At 43.1% G+C, this 20,863-nt stretch overlaps 2 protein-coding genes across 8 annotated transcripts in view; one reads left to right on the top strand and one right to left on the bottom strand.

Annotated features, from left to right (window-relative positions):
* On the top strand, positions 1-18,029 carry RIOX2 (ribosomal oxygenase 2). Of its 3 annotated transcripts, XM_074812459.1 has the most exons (10): positions 7-494; positions 3,943-4,378; positions 5,843-5,962; positions 7,159-7,287; positions 10,299-10,402; positions 13,669-13,771; positions 14,438-14,603; positions 15,113-15,201; positions 16,433-16,540; positions 17,787-18,029. In XM_074812459.1, the coding sequence occupies exons 2-10, from the start codon at positions 3,947-3,949 to the stop codon at positions 17,943-17,945; spliced, it is 1,410 nt and encodes a 469-aa protein (XP_074668560.1). In that variant the 5' UTR covers positions 7-494; positions 3,943-3,946; the 3' UTR covers positions 17,946-18,029. The 3 variants fall into 3 exon arrangements, with proteins under 3 accessions (XP_074668570.1, XP_074668581.1, XP_074668560.1); XM_074812469.1 differs by lacking the exon at positions 16,433-16,540 and having other exon boundaries at positions 1-494; XM_074812480.1 differs by lacking the exon at positions 5,843-5,962 and having other exon boundaries at positions 6-494.
* A 733-nt stretch (positions 18,030-18,762) lies between these two features.
* The window catches only part of CRYBG3 (crystallin beta-gamma domain containing 3), a 91,739-nt gene continuing 89,638 nt past the window's right edge, over positions 18,763-20,863 (bottom strand). For all 5 annotated transcript variants that reach the window (XM_074812392.1, XM_074812402.1, XM_074812412.1 and 2 more), the window contains one exon: positions 18,763-20,741. In XM_074812392.1, the coding sequence (XP_074668493.1) occupies positions 20,653-20,741 (89 nt within the window). In that variant the 3' untranslated portion in view covers positions 18,763-20,652. The remainder of the gene's footprint in view (positions 20,742-20,863) is intronic.

Raw genomic sequence — 20,863 nt, 5'->3', positions numbered from 1 at the left:
GAGGCGCCGGCCCTCTTGGCAGGTCGGGGCCCCGCGAGCGAGGGGCGCAGGCCGCAGCCTGCCGCGGGTGCTGCAGCAGCTTCCCTGCCATTTTCCCTGCAGGGAAAAGTTTAATAGCAGGCTGGCGAGGGGAGCAGCGGGGGCAGCAGCGGGGGCTGTCGGCTCAGAACCGCTGGGGCCATCTTTCTCCCGCCTTGCTGCGGCGGGAGCCGAGTGCCCCTGCAGTTGCTGGGTCAGTTTAGAGGCCTGAGCTCACAAACGAGCGTACCTGGTGTGCGAGTTGAAATACACTGGTGGGAAATTCTGCGTGAAGCAGGAGCAGGTCCATTCAGTTACTGTGTTTTTCCTCTAGCCCTGCAGAGAAGGACCTGAGGCTGTTGGTAGATGAAAAAGCGGACGTGAGCCGGCAATGTGTGCTTGCAGCTCAGAAAGCCAACTGTATTGAAACGAAGACATTGACTCAACAGTCAGAATCCAATATCACTATTCAGCAGGTATTCTTTATTAGCAGCGCTGGGGTCACCCTGGGGATTCTTCACCATAAGGGCTCTCAAGAACTAGCAAGGGACTTGAGTTTACATGCACACAAATCATACATATTCATTAGGTTTCCTAGAAAGGGGTGTCTTATGATAATGAGTTCCCAGAATTCATTTACATAGTCCGAGCATGCATAGTAAAAATAGAGTGAGGGTCTTCTGTGGTCGAGGGAAGTAAGTAGTCTTCTTCACAGTAGTTGACCTTTCCAGAGCGTGCGCTGTGAAGTAAAGTCCAGGTGTCTTCTTCCTAAATCAGCAAGATCATCCTCCCTATAATAGGATCTCTGTGTCCTTTTTTTTGAATCCTCCTTATCTTAGTTTGCGCCTTCTAGGAATTGCCCAAGTGTCCATTGAAGGCTTTGAGTCTGCTGTAAGTGACTTACATATTACATGTCTAAACAGACAAAGAGGTCTAGGGAAACAGTTAAGGAGAACTTGGGAAACAAAAAACACAAGCAAAGCTTTGAAACAAACGAAGTAAAACACAAGCAAAGCTTTCATGCATCACAGTTTAGTCTTCAGAGGTTCGTTTGTTTGAGCCCTTTTGGTATCCTGGGCCACATCCAAAGCAGGGTGGCCAGCAGGTCGAGGGAGGGTGTTCTACCCCTCTGCTCTGGTGAGACCCGACCTGGACCTGTCCTGGACCACTGTGCTCAGCTCTGGAGTCCCCAGCACAAGGTAGACACAGATCTGTTCAAGTGGGTCCAGAGGAGGGCCACAGCAGTGGTCAGAGGGCTGGAACCCTCTCCTATGGAGAGAGGCTAACAGAGTTGGGGTTCTTCAGCCTGGAGAGGAGAAGGCTCTGGGGAGACCTTGTTGCAGCCCTTCAATACTTAAATACTGTAAAAAAAGAGGGAGAGAGACTTTTTACCAGAGCCTGTAGGGGCAGGGGCAATGGTTTTAAACTGAAGGAGAGTAGGTTTATATTAGATACAAAGAAGAACTTTTTTCTGAAGAGGGTGGTGAGACACTGGCACAGGTTGCCCAGAGAAGCTGTGGCTGCCCCCTCCCTGGCAGTGTTCAAGGCCAGGTTGGACGGGGCTTTGAGCAACCTGGTCTAGTGGAAGGTGTCCCTGCCCATGGCAGGGGGGGTAGAACTAGATGGTCTCTTCTAACCCATACCACTCTGTGTTTCTACAGTTGTAATAACTAACAAAACACTACAGAACAGCACATCGTGTAAATGAAGCCCCATTCTGTGAATATCTGAATTTTTAAATACAGTGTGAGTGAGCCGAGAGGTTGGTATGATGGATTTGGGTCTGGAATTCAAAGCTGGCAATTCAGGCTTGGTTGCATTTGTGCTGCTGGCATTTGGGGATGTCAGTTGTAGATCTCAGTGTCGGCAGCATCTTCAGATGTTGCTAGCAACTGGGGACTAATTTCCAGTCTTTTTTTAAACATTCCCTTAGAACTGTAGCTTGCTGCAGCCAGGAATGTCCAACCTCTCAGGAAGGTGGTGATACGGATTCCCTCCTGCAGGACTAAGGTGACTGCAGGTTACTGTTGAGGTATGGGCTGTTACATTACCTGCTGATGAAACACTGCCCAGGAGTTGGTGGATCAGCGAGGGTGTCCTGCACACTGCTGCACAGGAGAGCATAGTATTGTGTGTAAATACCAGAACTGGAGTTTGAGTTTCATGATAAGGGATCTGTGTAAGTAAAAGCATCTTAATAAATGAGAGCATTTACTTTTGGGAGTAAAGCTGTAATTTTTACTTAGAAATGAAAGGATCAGCATGCTCTAACTCCTCATGTTTTGGCTTAACAGACCTGCTCAGGCGTGCCCAGAGTCAGTTTGAGTTGGCCAGCCCAGACCTCTCATGGTGTTGGCTCGTTGTCAGGATACTTAACTCTGCTTCCCAGGCAGGCTTTTACTGCTGCCCGGTGCTCTGGACTACGCTGGGGGATGAAGTGCTAGTGCAGGCTTAAGACAAGTATATCTGCACATACTATGGTGTTAGACCTACCGTTACTTGATTTTTGCCTTAACTTTCCAGGGAACTTCGCAGCTGAATCCTTTGTGAATTAACTTTTCTTTTTATATAATGGTACACAAGTATATTACCTACCTGAAAAAAAAAAATTACTTCCAACTTTAAATGTCTGTACTTGGATGAAAGAGTTCTTTTTTTTTTTTCCCACATAAACTACAAAGTTTGCCAGCTTTGCAGAAATGAATGCAGAATCTTAAAATTTTAGGTTTTAGTGTACTTGCGTGGCATCAACAGAAAGGCCTAAGAACGTTCTCTCTCTTATGTAAACTTAATTTTGCTAAATGTGGCCATTCAGGATACAGTATGAGACCCTGGCAGTGGCTGAGATGTGGGCCACTGTGTGAGCACCACTAGATGCCTGGCACTGCCGTGTGATTTAGCACAGAACTGTTCCAGAGCCTGAGACCTCAAACAGGTGCCCTTCATGTTCCTAAAGCCTGCTCCACCTGCAGGGCAGTCTGCTTTGGGTTTTTCTGCTGCTTTGGAAGCTGTTGCCAATTAAACACCATTCTTGCCCACTGAACCTGGTTACATATTCCTTCTTCCCTCACAGCAATCTACTCTTTCACTTGGCCCCCCACTTTCTGTGCCTGTTTTCCCTGTGTTTTCTGTTCCCTGTATTATTGTGTAGCCCTTAGTGTGTGCTGTTGTACCGCTGTCAGTGTCCCCTCGCTGCAGTCGCTGCCTTCTGTGTAGATCCTGCTAAAGCTTTAGTCTGATAACCATACAGCTGTGTAGGCACGGGGTTTATGATGTGTAAGCCAGCTTGAAATGAGCACTCACCTTAACAGATGCCAACCACAGTGTTTAACTGCTTGGGTTCTGCACTTGAAATGCCATACATCCTCCATCATGCTCTGGCTGGAAAGTCATTGGGAAGTCTTCGTTGTGCTTTTTTTCCCCAATGTTAATGCATTTCAAGGAAGTGTAATAGGGTACAAATTTCTGATCTTGTCCCCTCTCTCTAGCCCCCTCTGCATGTTGCCATTAACACTCATAAAGCTGAGTTAATTTTTTATTAAGTTGCAGCTCTTGCTCCAGAAGACCAGTCTATCACAGGTTCTTTGTGTGGGTGGATTCCTGCATTTGTAAAGCTCTGTTGTGTGGCCATTGGGTTTTATTGCATGTTTTTTAGTATAAACTCACTGTGGGACTCAGCTTCTGTGAGAAATGGCTCCCAGCTGAGCCCTTTGGAGTTTGCTGAGGTTTGAGAGAGGATTGGAGACCAGCTGTGGGTTTTCTTTTTTCTGCTGCTTGGAGCAGACAGTGAGCATCTGAAAGCAGAGCTGTTCCCAGCATACTCTGATATCCCACTGGATAAGGCAAGAGGAGCCACTCTGGGCCTGTGAGCTCTTGAGGTTGACTTGTTACAGGTTGACTGTTTTTCTCTCTCCTCTTGAACAGGAACATGCCCAAGAAAGGAGGGAAGCATGCTGAAACAGGAAAAGAAATGCAGGCACAGTGTAAACGGGCAAAGGTGGAAGCAGCTTGTTCTCTGTCGGTCATGACTTTTGAGAACCCAGACAGCCTCTTTGGAAGCTTGATCTCTCCCATCAAACAGGAGACATTTTTCAGGGAGTATTGGGAGCAAAAGCCACTGCTTGTTCAGAGGAGTGATCCACTGCTGGCTGCTTACTACCAGTCCCTGTTCCAGTTGTCAGATTTAAAGGATCTGTGCAGCCAGGGCCTATACTATGGGCGAGATATAAATATCTGCAGATGTGTGAATGGAAAAAAGAAAGTTTTAAATAAAGAAGGCAAAGTGAATTACATGCAGCTGAAGAAGGATTTTGACCAGAAAAAGGCGACTATACAGTTTCATCAGCCTCAGAGATTTAAGGTTGGATCGTTTAATTGAATATAGTTAATGCATGCTTTATAATGTGGTATACTTTGCTTTGAGTCATACTAGACGTAGCTTCATCTCCGTCCCCAGTAAATCCAGGCGAAGTAGCTGACATCAGCGACCTGCTGAAATCTATCCGTGAACTGTGTTAATTAAAACATGGTTTATACTTTTGCACTGCCCATCATGTTTCAGTGCTCTGCAGTAAGAACAAAATCTGATTCATGCTATAATATTATTTTTTAAAAATTTGTTTATTTTATATTCTTTTTAAAAAACAGTATTCTTTTTAAAAATTTGCTTTGTCACATAAAAGTTTAGAATAAATAAATGCACAAAATGGATGATTGTGCATCTGTGTCTGCTTAAATTATCCCTTCTGCCCCGCTGTTTCCTTGCACAACTAGGGACTTTTGCACCACTTTCCTTAATGGAGGACAAGGTGTGAAACCACGTAAAATGTTTCCAGGACACTGTTCTTGCCGATGGATTGGCTTTGAATTGCACCATGGAAGTGTACCACCCCATTTTAGCTGAGCGTCCTCTCTCTCCTGTTCTCTTTGATGCCTTTGCAATCTTCATGTATGAGAATGAGGCAGTGGTATCTGCACAGTCGTGTAAAGGACTCGGATACTTGTAGGTACCTGGATTTAGGTAGTCCTTTTTTTGTCCCATGGTGTGAACACAATGTAATTGTGAAGTGGTCTGTAGATACCCACATACAAGCTGAGTCCCAAGTGTAGTGCTGCGGCTGATCTCTGTTCGAGTGTAGGTGTAATGGCCAGTGGCAGGGGCATCTGCAGGTGAAGTTGAAATGTTGCCTGGTTTATGCTGAAATCTAGAGCTTGAGCTGAACCGATGTAAATTCTGGTTGAAGTTGTACTTGCATGGGTCTGGTAGTTGGCATCTTCTGATATGAGAGTCATTCCTTTCAGGGCGTTGTTTGCCACATGTTAGATGTGGATGAGTAAAGTTTGTTCTCGAATATGCCCGAACAATTGGAGTCACTGGAAAAAGGTCTCTAACCTTTGCTCGCTTTGATGTTAGCCCATGTAATGCAAGTCCTGCATTCCTGCATGTGTTTATTGTCTTAGGATGTTTTGCTCTTCGTGGGATGGTGGGTGGTTTATTTTCCTCTAAATTTTATTTTCCTCTAGCCTTGTTTGTCTGTTTTTGCAACCTAAAAATGGTTCAGGGAAGAGAACAAACATAAACGCTGTGTTGGGTCACCAGACTTTTTGGCTTACCAACTACCTTCACGGCAGATCTCCTTTGTGTCTGCAGTGCTGGCTTTCAGGAGAAACACATACAGAGCATCTGCCTTCCCAGCCTCTGTCTCCCTGGGGCATGTGATCGTTCTCTAGGAAAATCCTCCGAAGCGCTGGGGAGGCTGTGGGCTGGGCGGCAGCCTGCCTTGGCTGAGCTCTCTGGTAGTAACAGCATCATTTCTTTTTAAAGGAGGAGCTGTGGAAGATTCAGGAGAAGCTGGAGTGCTACTTCGGGTCTCTGGTTGGGTCGAATGTTTACATTACTCCCCAGGGGTCGCAGGGCCTTCCCCCCCACTACGATGATGTTGAGGTAGGACAGCACAACCTGGTCTGTGAAACTGCGTGGGCTTTTGCTAGCGGCAGTGGGTACCTGTATGTGTGCTTTTTTCCCCACTTTCTCTCATAAAATAACTCATTATAGAAAAATGTTTTTTCCACTGAAAACTTTCAGTAATTGGTTGCAAGTGGGTTTTTATAGTTGTTTTTCTTCTATAATTTTACTGAAGAGGTACCAATAGTAATATCTAATGGTAATATCACATAAACTCATTTTCCAGACCTGGTATTTCCATTTGATGAAAAGAGAATTTGTTTTCCCAGCTGCAGAAGCTTTCTGGCACCTTTTTTTCATTTTCACTTCATTCAGACCCCCAAGAATCTGGAAGTCCTTTTTCCTTTACTAAGTGCTTGCTCTTTCTTCAGCTGGACAGTGACAGCAGACAGGCTGTGCTGGCTCCCATTTGTTGGGCCTCCTGTTTGTTTTTAAGAAGTTACTGGTATGATGAAGTCCTGTGGGCCAAATACATTTTAAATTAGCTTCTAAAAGAAACATTCAGATAGACACTGCATTAAAAAAACAGCTGGGCTATCCCACTGAAACAAAAAACCCCTTACGTGTATTTTTTGCTTTTTATCATTTTCATTTCCATTTAATACATCTGGGGTTTCATTTTCCTTACGCTTGTTGTTCAGCAGCCCCACAACCTGCATGTTCTGGTATATGTTGTCAGCCCCCAGCTCACAGCATCCCCTGGGTGTTTTTGATGCTCTGTTGGTGATCTCACCTGATATTTTGAATATCTGTGTGGCAGGCATTACTTTTGAGTTAGTTGTCTAGCACTTATTTAAGTGAGAGAAATGGGGATTTCCAAATGCCTATCTTTGGATAAAACAGATCACACTTCACCACTCTTCTCTCTGTTGTCTCTAAGTACAGCCTAAAGAAATAGCTCAAATGTAGGTTTCTGCATTGTAGACATCTAAAAAGTAATGTGAGAGGAATCCTGTTTGCCATGCTGTGGAGCATCTTAGAGCAGGGAAGGTGGAATCTGTTTTTTCTGTTGTCAGAAAAGCAATCTGTGTCACTTCTGTGTGCTTTCTCTCCCTGATTTCTGGCATGGGTCCACGGACTTTCCAAGTAAAAAGACAGCTTAAACTTTCTGATTAGTTGGATGTGTGAGGGGCAGCAGAGCTTCCTTATGCATTTGGATTTATGATCTTTTGCAGGTGTTTATCCTTCAACTAGAAGGCGAGAAACATTGGCGACTCTATAAACCAACGGTGCATTTAGCTCGGGAATATAATGTTGAACCAGAAGATAGGATTGGGAATCCCACACATGAATTCATATTAAAGGTATTATAATTGAATTGCTTTACGTGGTCTGGACTGTGGTTGCCAGAAGAGTAGTCATGTTTTAAGATGGCACATTTTTTGAAGACAGTATTCTGAATGATCGTGGTTGTGAAATTGAGGGGAGGGTTGGTCCCCAAAACACTGTAAGCACAGGAAATTTGGGTGATAGTTGTCTAGCATATTCTTTTTCAAAGGTATCCTTTGCTTTAGTATTTAAATAATGGACCAAGAAACCAATTATTTCAGGGATTTCTCCAGTATTCTCCAAGTTGGGCACTGTGACTCCTGGGTCATGTTTGTGCAGTTGTGTGCAGAAAAATCCTTGGGTTCATATATGGTTATGAAACATTTTCCTGCTTTTACGTGTTGACTGTAGTCAATCAGGCTAATCCTTCCATGCACTAAGACTTACTGCTTTACCTAAGGTTGTCGCTGTTCTGGTGAATTAGATTTAAATATTTATCCTTGGCTGATGAACAAAAGCATGAACTAAACCCCCTATTAACTTGCTCTGTCAATTGTTTTTTCTTTTTCCAAACCTGAAAATCAAGTGTTTGGCTGTTAGTTGGAATAAAAAGAGCATTTCATGGAGATTAATGAATGCAGCCCCTTTGACAGCAGGGCATCTGGTACTTGTCCTGTTCTGTTTTACATGCTTGTGCTTTCGAAGCGTGTTACCTCTCCAGCAGACAGTGCTGCTCTGTGTTGGAAGCCTCATTAGTTCTCTGCCTGTGGCCTGTCATAGGGCCTCTCTCTGCGAGGTCTCTGCTCTTCCCAGTGTTCAGACCTGCCTTTGGGTGTAGGTAGTTTAGGAATAGTGTGACATATTGGATGTGACGCTGACATCACTAGCTGTGTAGTTTGACAGATGGTAATATTCAATTGTCATGATGTATTGGATGGTACATAGTCTAGGAAATTACAGTTCCCTTTTTAATTTCTGGAACATTTTGGACTGGACTTCAGTGCCTTTGATTTTTATGGAATAATAATCTATTTCACAAGCCATTTTACTGACATTAGCAGAGTGAAAATACTGGCCTCTGAAAAGGGCTTAAAAGTGGTCTAAGTTTTTAATTTATTTTTCTTCTGTTTGATATTCTTCACTTCCTGTGACACATTTCTTCTGGGTGGCTGCTGTCAGATTTTGGTTGTCTGTCTGGAGCTGCCTCTGTCAGGGATGCTGCTAGATGACTCTTATTTCATCCCCTAAACATCTTTCTAGAATATTTCCTTTCCTCTTTTTTGCATTTCTGTCTGCAGTCTGCCATCCTCGGACAGTTTAGGACAAATGGACCAGTTAGAGACTATATTGGTGGTGTTCTCCCTTTGCACCAATAACTGGTAGCTAGCTGACTGAGAGCAAGGGCACGCTGGTTTGTGTATAAGGTCCCAAGCTGCAGCGTGTCGTGGTGACACTGCAACAGGCTGTGGCCATGGCTGGTTTGTTACTGATGCCGAGCACAGAGCTTATTTGGTAGCTGGCTATCTAGCTTTCTTCACATCTGATTTTCCATTTCATTCGCTGGTACTTCTCCCTCGTTTGCCCCTCCTTCCTCCAGTTCAGAAGTAAGAAGGCAGGGAAGTGATCAGATCCACGTTGTCTCTTCTCAAATGCTCTGTCCTGCCCCAATCTGGGTGTTGCTACCTGGAGTCTGTGAAGAGTCTGATTATTTTAATTGAAGAGTGTTGTGCTTGCTGGCTCATGTGAATGGTGTTTATGAGACTACCCAGCAAATAAGATGAATTAGAGTTGGACTTTGCAGCAGACTGCTTTGAAAAATCACAATCCTGGCTTCTGAGTGGTAGGCGTGGGGCACTACAGCATGAAATAGTTTCTTTTGCAGACTAGTTTTTCATCACTCTGGTAGGTGTTCAGGGCTCTTACCCTTCCTCTGTGACCCTCCCTCCAGTTTGTTTTCTTCCTGGGGATGTGAAACACAGCAAATGAGGAGAATTCAAAATATTCTTAGTTAGTGTAGTCCCTATGCTGGTAAGGAAGGCAGTTTATTAACCGCAGAGAGAGGCTTGCTTCAGAACAAGTAAATTGTACATAGCTGATCTGTGCTGCTTTACAGCTTGTTATATGAAGAGACTTGATCTTGCCAAATCCTGTGAAGCCTCATAATCTAAAGACACCTTTCAATCCAGTGAAAAATCAAGTAGTATTCACTTGAAATACATCTGTGTTAGACAGTTCGGCAGGCTCTTAGAAGTAGGTGATGTGACCAAATTTAAGGAACAGTAAAATTAAACTGGAATCAAATTTCATCATTGTTGCTTTATGAATTTTCTCTTTGACTGTGCTGCCTAACTATATAGATGTTTATAGAAGAAGCCGTAAGTAAACTGATCTTTCCTTCTTGGAGGCAATTTTGTGTGCCTCGCACTTCTCTCTTATCTTGACTTCCCTAATCTAAATTTTTATCAGTGTGGAGATTTAATTTAGATAGGTGAGAAGAAAGATAGGGATGAGGAAGGCTGTACTTGTTTTTTAAGTGTTTTAACTGAAAATTTCGGACAACAGTATTGTAGCAGATTACCATCTTTATAGAGTATTTGGCTTTTCTTGTGGGATATTGGGCTTCTCTTTTGACATGATCTGACCAAATTCACATTGCACTGCTCTTCTGCTAGCCTGCTGTATTATCAGCAGGTTCATCTTATTGTCAGCGGGTTCATCTCAGCTGCTTCTTTGTCCCCTTTATGCAGCTGAGTCAGAGTGTGCATGTGCTATGATGTTAACAACTTGCTTCATGTTTTCAGACAGGTGTACAGTAAATATTGACTTAAGTTGAAAAGCTTATTGACATAAGTTGGAACGATATTGGACTTCTGGCTTAGAGAGCTTTATTTTATGTTATTAAAGTGTACAATGGAGGATATCTCTATTTTGTGATTTAAAAAAGCTTATGTTGTCAGTCTGCTCAGAGAGTATTTTCTCTGTTTTGCCTACAGTAAGGTTTGACCAGGTTCCCTAAATATATGAATTCTCTTTCATTTTCTTGCAGCCAGGTGACTTACTGTACTTCCCAAGAGGGACTATTCACCAAGCTGACACTCCTCTTGGGATCGCCTATTCTACACACGTGACCATCAGTACCTACCAAAACAAGTAATTCTTTAATTTATTTTTTTTTTTTTTAGTATGGCTTTTCTGAAAATGGCTTTCCTCTGCCAGGAGGATATTGTGAATAGTACAGACCTGAAACTGATGTTTCGAAGGAGTGATGTCCCATTTCTTAAAAAACCCCCACCTTGTAATGAGCTCTGCTTAGCTCTTTTCTGTGTTCATTCTGTTTAGCTCTTGTGTGGTTTGTTTTTCTGTGAGTAATACAGGGATAGGGTGTGTCACCTTCCCCCAGAGATGTGGTGACATGGGATACATGTAGGTACCCCACTATTACGTATGTGCCCTGCTGTTAGTAATCTGAGCGAGTGTTCAGGTAGCAGTAAGTGAAGGTTGGGGGAAGGAGGGGAGCAAGACCCTTGTTGTCTGAAGCAGCCTGTTTAAAAGGTTTTCATGCAGCAAGCTTGATTGCTTTTTAATTGGTTATTATTTACCAGCTGTAGACTTTAATGTGGAAGGTAATGTTACAACTACAAATTCACTGTTGTGTTTAAAAAAATCTCTCGCCAGTGGCTGAAAGTACTGTTCATTTCATAACCCAGATAGTCACGAGTTCCTCCTTTCATCACATTTTCTCCTGCATTTTTGCTAGTCACCCACACATATTCTGACAGACTTGCTGCAAATTCTTCCTTTGCAAATATTTTCTACTTACCTGTGTTTCCCACCTCCTACCCTGTGCACGCAAGTCAGATTTCCTTTGATACACATCTGATCCTTGTGCTCACTGAAACACTGTCATCACCCAGGGAAATGCTGCTGCCACCTGATCAGCCTCTCAGTTGCTGGATTTGGAGTCATTAGCCTGAGTTAGGAATTGGGAAGGATTTCTGTTAGCCACAAAACAGGGCAGAACAGGTTTGGGCATATTCTAGATGATTGTAAGATGCAAGTCTAACCACCAGTTGTACCATGCTGGAAGCCCAGGATGTCAGTACTGCTGGTAACTCTTATTGCGGCCAGTCCTCCAAGTTGGAGAGGGTTAAGATGAAGCTGCTCAGAGGTGTGAGTCTTCATAGAAGTTGGGTTCAGCTGATTTTAATTTACACTCATGTTCTGTTCTTTTATTCAGAAGGGAAAAAAAAGCTATTTTCTGTAGGCATTGGCTGCTGTTGCAAAGAAAGTTTGACTTCATTTGTTATGCAGGAGGCAGTATTAGTGCTCAGCCACTTTGGCAGGTTTGATGGCACATTCAGGGTGATCAGCAGCAAGTTGCCTCCAAAGAGATGTCCTGCTCCTCTTCCCTTCCCCTGCCTTTTTTGTCCCACTGCTGCCTTGTGCTGACCTGGCACTTCTCTTGCTTTAGTGAACTGAACAGACGGAAGAGTGACACTAGAAGTGGGTGTTTGGCTTGTTGATGGAGGCTGTGCTGGAGTGATGTTTTACAGACCAGCGTGCAGGAGTCCTCCTGAATGCACAGAACAGGGTTTGTCCAGCTTGATCTGTACAGAGTTAACTGGTCAAGTAGTGCTGGGGAGACAAGAAATTGGTTCCTTATAACAGGGTTGCTGGAGAGCTGGCAGGCTTGTGCGGAGTCAATGCAGTTTCTCCATGACAGCGTAAGCCTAATGCCAGTCCACTGTGTTACCTGAGAAGTGGTGCTGTTGGGGAGCTTGGCACTTCTGTCAGAATGAGGAGAGGAAAAAGGAGAAGCTTGGCATGCTTTTCTTCTAAGGATAAAAAGTGGAATCATCATCCATTAAAGTTACTGGTAAGGAAGTGCACGAGCCTGCCTCAGCAAGCATAGGTAAAATAAGCAGCAGTCCTGAAACAGACTGGTGTTTTGATTTGGCTTGTAGGTGGAAGTATGGTCTGGTAATATTTCCTCAGAAAATTGAAAAGAACTCCTTGAAGATAGCTCTCCATATTATGGAGGATGTTTGGACTCCTTGTGACCGCTCTGGAAGCAGCATGTACAGAAGGAGCTGGGAGGGGAGGAAGTGCTGGTGGAGCTGGCACCTTCAGGGATTTTTAGGCACCAAGACAAAAGGGACTCCACTGTGCACTGGAGGATGGTTCCTCTGGGCCAGGTCCCAGCAGGCAGAGAAGTGTGAGAGTTCATTATAAACAGGGCAGTTTGGAAAAGCAGTGAGTAGCTGAAGATAGCTGCTGGCAGATGGGGATTGGGGCAAGAGAAAGGAAGCAGTAAGAAGTGTAAGATGTCTAATTCTATTTATTGGCCAGAGTCCTTCCCTTCCAGTGTGTAACAACAGTGGAACACTTGAGTGGAGATGATAAAAAAACATGTAAATGAGATTATAATAAGTCATACTTTTTTTTTTTTTTTTTTTTTTAAAAAACCCCCACTAGTAGCTAGAGATCAGTGCTGAAAACAGGGAGTGTTGAGGGAGAGCAAGAGCAGAGGGTGAAGTGATGGGCCCTGCTCTGCTACTTGCCCTAGTTGGGTGAGAGTTTGCTGGCAGCCTTGGATGCTGGGCACTTGCCCTGGTTGTTTGCCCACTAAACCACCCTCTGAGGATGTGGTAGGCAGAGAGGTCACACGTGGACAGGACAGCACTTTTGCATGAGAGGCACACCTGTTCCTGATGAGGTTGACTCAAGCTAGGCAAAGAAGGTGCAGGCAGTAGTCCTCCCTCCCCTCCTCTAGTTAATTCTTTCAGTTGGGGAACAGAAGCACAGAGATCAAAGGCTTTTTTTTTTTTTTTAAGTATGTAGGCTAAGAATGGGGATTTAACACAGTCAAGACACCTGCAAGGTGGCTGTTAAGTATCATTAAAATCCCTGTAGAGATATGTAGGGGTCTTGTCCCTGGGGTCATAATTAAGTTTGTAGCAAACCTAAAAACTGATGCTATGTTGGATTTGATAACCCTGGGTACATTCCTCCTTCAGTGTAAGTGCCTCAAAAGCAGGTTCAATGACACAACCCCACACACTTCATTGGGTGCAGGGAGGCTGTATGCGCGTGCGGTTGGGTAACGGCCCCGGTAGGAATTTCTTCATTCACTGAGGTCACCTTTAAGCTGAATCCACTGGTAAATGGCAAGCACCTGAATTGGAACAAACTGGACCCTCAGCTGGAGTGCCGCTGTGCTGGAGAGGATGCACATATGGTTGAGATGAGTGAGCTTCTCCATGAGACTACAGAGTGGTAAAGGAAGGGCCAAAGGCACAAAGCAGATTTGGAATTGGAGCACTATGTTTCCAGCCCTTGACCTCAGTTAAGATATCTGGTTTGTTTCAGTACAAATATTTTAGTAATTTTTTTTTTTTTTTCTTTCTGTCCTTTAGCTCTTGGGGAGATTTCTTACTGGATGCAATTCCTGGCCTTGTGTTTGATACAGCAAAAGAAGATGTGGCACTGCGGACAAGCATACCAAGGCAACTGCTTATGGTAAGCAGGTGGGACTGAGGGAATAATAGTGCATCTGGGTGAAATTTCAGCACTGACGCAAGCATGTATCTTGTTGATCCACTCTGAAAGCTCAGTGCAATGACACTATCTTGTCTAGAGGCGCAGCCACTTCTTTTGAAGCCTTCAGGATGGCTGCTCTGAGGTTTGCTCCAGCTGAAGCATTGCCTAGTTCATTGCACTGCCTCTCTTTCATATCACAGTGTCCTTGTGTGGCTTGTTTTCTTCTAAAAGTAATGGTGTTTGCGTTGGAGCTGTCACATGGGCATAGTTCCTGTCAGGCCAAGCTTTTGAACCTTTAAAAGTTAGCAAAGCTGTAAATTGTTCTGGGACCTCTTTATGGCAGTCAGTTGTGCTGCTCGTCAGCATGCAGAAGGAACAAGTCTCTCTGTCTACTACACTTGCAAGTTCTTCAGCATTGCAGGTAGCCCCAGAGTGAGGGAGAATGAATGTCCGCTTTGGTGTGTGAATGTGAACAGCTCATGGGAAATATATAAAAACCCAAAGTTTGTTGTTTTGGGAGTAGACATTACCCTTTGCAAAGATAAAAGGAGTGTCTAGATTTCACTGCATTACTGCACCTCTTTCTCTTTAGGCTGGTCCATTTAGTTTGAATTCATGTGAGAGTAACTCTGTGTGAATATTTAGCAGGTGGATATAGTTGACTCGACAAAAAAACTAAGTAGCCTTTTGAGAAGGCTTGCAGACCGTCTGGAAAACACGAGCGAACTCAGATCATCTGACATGAAGAAGGATTTTATTATGAACCGGTTGCCACCTTGCTTGGGATGTGACTCTGATCCTTTGACTCCAGGTAGATTTTGAAGTTACTGAAACTGGCTGATGTGATGGTAGAGCTGTTGCTAACTCTGCCTCTTACAACTTTGGTATTTTATGGGAGGCAAAGAGTATAGTCTAGCATCAGCTTCGTGTTGTACGAGGCTCTACGTGTGCATTTACACACCTTGGTTGGTTAATTTTCCGTGTCTGGTGGAAGACATGACCCGTCTCTCTTAGAGTGACACAAAGGTTATCCTAGGCTGAAGCTGGCAGCTTTAATAAACTACTGTGTACTGAGAATGTTTAACTGGCAGAATTTATCTTTACGCTCTAGCTTGCTATTACAACTATTCATAGACTGTAAAGGTGAGAGAATTAAAAAGAATGTCTGTCTTCCCCCACCCCGAGTTTGAGAACATGTGGGTGTTGAAATGTAGGTTGACAAAAAAATCTAGCCACGAGAGAGCGGGTAGAGCACAGGGGCTGAATTTGCACCCTTTGTCTGGTTTCCTTCCTTTCTAAGGGAGAATTTGTTTTTCTTAGGTGGGAAACTGCCAAAAATAGATAGCAAAATCAGACTGCAGTTTAGAGATCATGCTATCATTACAGTGGAACCGGATCAAGAGAATTCTGTAAGTATAATGAAGCCACCCTCGTACACTTGGGGCAGGGAGTGAGAGGTACGGGAGTTGTTGCTGTGTTGTACTGGTCTAAAAGGGTCATGCAGTTGTACTTGGTTGGATTCTGCATCCCATTAGGGTTTGTTAGGAGACTGGGGGGTTGTTGGCGAGCAGTAATACGGGACATTCTTGCCTCCTGGAGGAGAGCTACAGAACTAAGTTTAGTCTGTGAGCCTGCATAGTTAGGTGCATGGCTTTTATCCAGGGTTAGGTAGGCTAGATCATTACAGATGCTAAATGGCCTCTGTAGCTCTTGATAATGGATTTGACTTTTTTTTCTTTGTATTTAAGAGCATGAATAAGTTATAAAAATAGGTTCCCTTGAGAGGGAATTCTCTGCATTGCAGCTGCTGCTGACTGGTTGTATTTAGTGTTCACTTCTGAGTTATCCTTGTACAGCTCAGCAGGTGCCAGCGGCACTAAGTTGTTCCACAAAGTGAATGCTGGCATCTTGGATTATGTTGTGCTCACACTGCTTACCTAGGAGGGTTTATTAGTATGAAATTGCAGAAGTGCTTTGTGTTGTCTTCATTTAAAATAAAGGGGGGGGTGGGACTGGGATGGGACAGAATATCTTGTACAACTTTTTTTGCACAGTAAAATGTTTCCCTCCAAGAAAACATACCATTTCTGATGGTTCTCCTCCATTTTGTTTGTGTCCATATTGTTGTGAGACTGTGTAGGTTTCAGAAACTTTTGCAATATTTCGCTGCCTTCTGATGTCATACAGGTAAACCCTGAGTGACAGCACACATGCAAAGACTTGTGTGCACAAATTCAGTGTCAGACCTGCCCACAGAGCTCTGAATTGGCTTGCACAGCTTTGACCAAGGAATGGTAACTGGCACACGATTTTTGAGAGACAGATCAGTAGCAGAATGGAAATTTATTGGTGCACATTCCATGAAGACCTTCTAGGAGGTGCACCCTAAGTGCCATGTTTTCTATACAGCATCAGTCCTGTGAGTCTAGTAGAGGCAGTGTTAAGACAGTAAATAGGTTTTCAAAGATGTTTTGAAGACTCTCTTATTGCTGTAGTAGATGGCTGTTGGATCATTCAGTTAGGAAAGTGAATTTCTTTCATTGATGTAACAGTGGTCTAACGGTTGTTAGGTGCTAACACTGTCACTTGAGCAAGGGTGTGGATCCTATGTACAGCTGTTTTCCTCCTGCTGTCTTTTAGGATGAAATTCGCAGAGAGATGGTTTATGTGTATCATTCTTTAAAGAACAGGAGAGAAACTCACATGATGGGGACAGAAGATGATACTAGTGAGGAAGGCATGTCACAGGTTTGTTCTCACAAACACAAAATCTATGTTGCCACATTGGGTTTTGCTGCATTAGACGAGCTTGACTGAAATGGTAGCAGGGGCCTGGGTTCTGCTCTATTCCTCAGCACCCAAAGCACATCTGCCCATCCCCGCAGTACCCTGCTGAGCTGAGGCTGGAACACAGAGGCAGTTAGTAGTAGAACTAAGTAATGTAATCTCATACTTCATTAAATGTTGGGAGATGTTAACAGGATTTCTTGCACATGCCTCCTGTCCCAGTTAGCAAAGTTACTGGAGTAGCAGGAAGTGGCTCTTGCTTCTGTGTCCTTTAGCACATCCTTTGTTCAGGCTACTGGATGCTCACACATGTTTGGTAGCAGCAGGGATCGCTGCACCTCATGTTAATCTAACCCGTGTTAGATTCTGTATCCACTGGAATGTAAGGGTGTTCTGTTTAGGGTGGGGTGGGTCAGCATTGGCAGTAAAGAGTTAACTCTTTTACCGAAAGGTAAGGAGGGAACTTTTTAATATTGTTAATAATAAGGCTGCAGGTGGTTTGTCTCCATTCTTACTCAGCATGTACACTGTGCTTTTGCTCAAATCATAAATATTCCTGAAGAGTGGCTGTGAACTTCAGAACTTTTTGTTCCACTTTATGATATAGTAAGATGCTCTGTCTTAAGTCTGGGACCTGAAACACTTGACTACAGGTCTGCACAGATACACCATAGAGGCAAAACAGAACAGAGCCTGTTCTTGTCTCAGGAATTACAGCAAGGCTTTTTGCCTGGCAGTTACTTCCCTTTTAAGGTAAATCTCATTGGTCCTCTAGAGTTGAGACTACAGATAGCTGAGATTGTACACTGGCACCTGTACAATATGTATGTGCAAATCCCTTCCTGCCCTTAAGGACTCCAGCCATGGTAAGGGAGAGCCTCTGTGGTCCTGTCACTGTGTGTGGCAGCTAGAAACAAACTTATATGGCCTTCCAAGAAATAATAGAGTGTAAATTTAAGCTTATTTCATTCTTTAGAGTGGAAACCACACACCTTCAGCTTCCTTGCCTCATAAGGTGTGCATGTAAGAGATTTCAGCTATTTTTCTATTAATAAAGGTGGCAGGATAATACTGCATCTTTTGGAGGGTGCACTCAGAAATACCAGTGTGATGGGTGAAAGGAGCATATACCTCCTGATGAGTATCTGCAGCCTACTACACTATTGTATAATAAGGGATTTTTAAATTTTTTTTTTCTCCCCACCAGACTCATGGACTGCGGTTTCCTTTGTCATACTTGGATGCACTGAAGCAGATTTGGAGTAGCAGCAGTGTTAGTGTTAAAGAGCTTAACCTTATCTCAGATGAAGAGAAAGAAAACCTTGCCTTGTCGCTATGGACTGAATGTCTAATTGAAGTTATTTGATGCTTTTGTGAATTAGCTGCTCCTCTAAGTAGTATATCTTTCTCTTGAGAGAAAGGCTTATTAAATTACTTTTTTATCGATCCAGCCCTTGGTTTATGTTTCTGTCTAACAAAGCATTGCAATACATATACTTCACTACTAGCACTTTTCTTCCCTTAGCTTTGGGAAAAGGGGCATCAGGAAAAACAGGTAAGTGGCTCATTGTCCAGTGAGCCACAGCTCCATGTCTGTGGATGGATGAAGTCTCTCCCAGTAACACCACCAGCGCTGTGCTCTCCCCTTTCCTCTGGATGTATCCCTGGATGGGGAGGACATCTAAAGGTACACATAGAACACGCTCCAGGACCTTGGGCAAAAAGCAATAACTTGTTTTCTCATTTGTAAAGTTTGCCAGCCAGAAAACCTGTTTGTTCTGTTTGTTTGCCCCAAGAGAACAAAAGCTTCTCAGTAAAAGCTGTGTATATTGTTTCCCAAACCCCTTTCCTCTCAGATGCTGCCACTGCTGGCATAAACAAACAATACTCCTTAACCTCTACCTCCCCCAGCACCAATTTCCTATGAAAGTAACCCAAAGCTGTAACTGGAATCTGTATCTTCAATGCTCACTTGAGTGGGTTTTGATGGGAGTCCTGCAGTTATTTTAATACTTGAACATCAATGTTTAATATGCAAACTACTGTAACAGCAGTCACAGATTCAATGTACTTACCCCTTTTTTGTTCATTTGAAAGGAAGTATTTTACAGGAGTGTGCTTGACAGCTGCTAAAAACTATTGTTGTATTTAGTTTGTTTAAAAAGAAACGAGCTACCAAAATGTTCCTCCTAAAAAAAGTTTTATACAATTAAAATATACATGCTTTGCATTTTACATTCAAGATCTCTTGAGTACAAAAGCCTGCTTTGCTTTGTTATGTAACACTGACACACCAAATATGGTTTAGTCATTCTTGGTACACAGGCTTTAAAAATTTCATACGGAAAGCAAGTCACATGCAGAACACTTGATATACTGACTTACATAAAAAAACCTGAACAGGTACTTTAGTTGGAAAAATATATACATACATTTGAAGATCTGTTACTTAAACAGCAGATTTACGATAATTTTAAAATGTAAAATAGTAAGTGCAAGTAGATAGTTTGTTCATTTTTAAATAGTACTATATAGAACTCTATTTCATACAAAAATAGACATCCATTATTTTATTTCTGTGGCAAACTTAGGGTTTTATTTGTTTGGGGATGAATCCTGTTTGAATGCACAACTGGAATAGTTACAGCTTTTGGAAACTAAAATATCTGTCTTTAGCTAACCTAAACTCTTTAAATAGTTATAGAAATACATACCCTGAATATACAAATAAGGAAAAAAAATATTACCTTTTCAGTGAAGTAGATGACTAATTTAGTGCTGCTGAAATGAAGTTACCAGGGATCTAAGGGACTTCTCTTCCATGCCAGGTGTTCACAGCCCTACAACTCTCTGCGGTTCCTTCGTATTTGTCAGTGTTGAGCGAGGAACACGCTTTTCAAGCCTGCAAGAACTGCACTCCAATAAGGTGTTGGGCTCTGTCTGGCTCAAGTGAGAGCTAGTAGGCTGGTTGCACAGTGCTGCAACCGAGGAAAGCACAGGCATGCCAAGGTCTGGACCACTAGTCTCAGTCCTCGTCCTTTGGGCTAAGATGTGCACGTTGTTGATGAGCCACAGCAGGGTTAACATGCAGTTATGCTGTGCTTTTAACATTAAGCAAGCATTGAAATGCAGGCTGCTAGCACCTTTGAAAATACAGACTAGGGTGAAGTATTTTCTGAAGGAAGACATGGTGGCATGACCAAATTACATTGTATTAAATTAATCTATATACAGCAAAACGAAGTACAGCTAGAGTTAAAATCACGACTGCTCTAAATGCAGCTAGCCCTTGTGGAAGTCTAGCCTGACCCAGGACCACTTCTCCTCTTTTGATACATGCACGTATGGCTCCATGTTAAAGGTGAGCTTCAGTGGTAACTCATGATGTCATGGGTTGGAAAGAGGCCAGGGGTCAGCAAAACCAGTTCCTGATTCTGGAAATTCGGCACTGTTAAAACAATGGCAGACAGAGGCCTACCAGTAAGAGGAGGAGGGCGAAGTGGGGCTTTCTCTGTTGCCTCTTCACAGGCTGAGCTGGCAATTTCTGTTCAAAGTTGTCTTCATGAATAAATTGCATTGTAGCAAGATACATGGTTTGAGCTTTGGGATTGCTTGGAGCCTGAACAGCTTCACTTGGGACATAAAGTCCAACTCAACCTCTTTCAAGCTCATCAGTGCATTCATTCTTCAGTGAGCTTCCCTCAGTTTGAGAGGAAGGTAAAGACAGCATTTCTAAAGAGCCTTTCCCATATTATCTCTTGCAGTTCATACCCTGCAAAACTTAAGTCTAGTCTTTTGCATTTACTTTTAATACTTCAGATGAAGAGTAATAGTGACTTTCATAGGAGCGGCCTTTAAAGAATCAGTGTCCCTGCAGAAAGACATCAGATCAACCTCCCATCTTCCACGTTTGTGCAAAATTCAGTTGTTTTAGCACCAACTGGTGCTTGGTATGAAGGAAAGTAGAAGTTGCTGCTCCAGGTTCCAGTGGTGTGTGACTTCAGTAGTTTGGGGTTTTTTCCCCTTTGGGTGTTAATAACCCACACAAGGTCCATCTGTGCGGTGGGTTTTACTCACAATATTTCAATATCCCATTTTTGTGAATGTTTGTCATCTATTGGCTGATTCATAATGATGTGATTCTTGTCATAATAATTTCCTCCTTAAAAACAAAATAATGAAGGAGAAACTTTAGAAAGAAATGCTCAGAAAAGTCTATGCATAATCTTTTAAGAAGTGTGACTAAGTAGGAAAAGTAGCCGAAAAACAGAAATTCCATGAGGT

This window comes from Strix aluco, chromosome 2 (genome assembly GCF_031877795.1).
Source record: "Strix aluco isolate bStrAlu1 chromosome 2, bStrAlu1.hap1, whole genome shotgun sequence".
Classification (NCBI taxonomy): Eukaryota; Metazoa; Chordata; class Aves; order Strigiformes; family Strigidae; genus Strix; species Strix aluco.
Note: the sequence above shows the minus strand (reverse complement) of the source record. Positions and strands in the feature narration are given on the sequence as shown.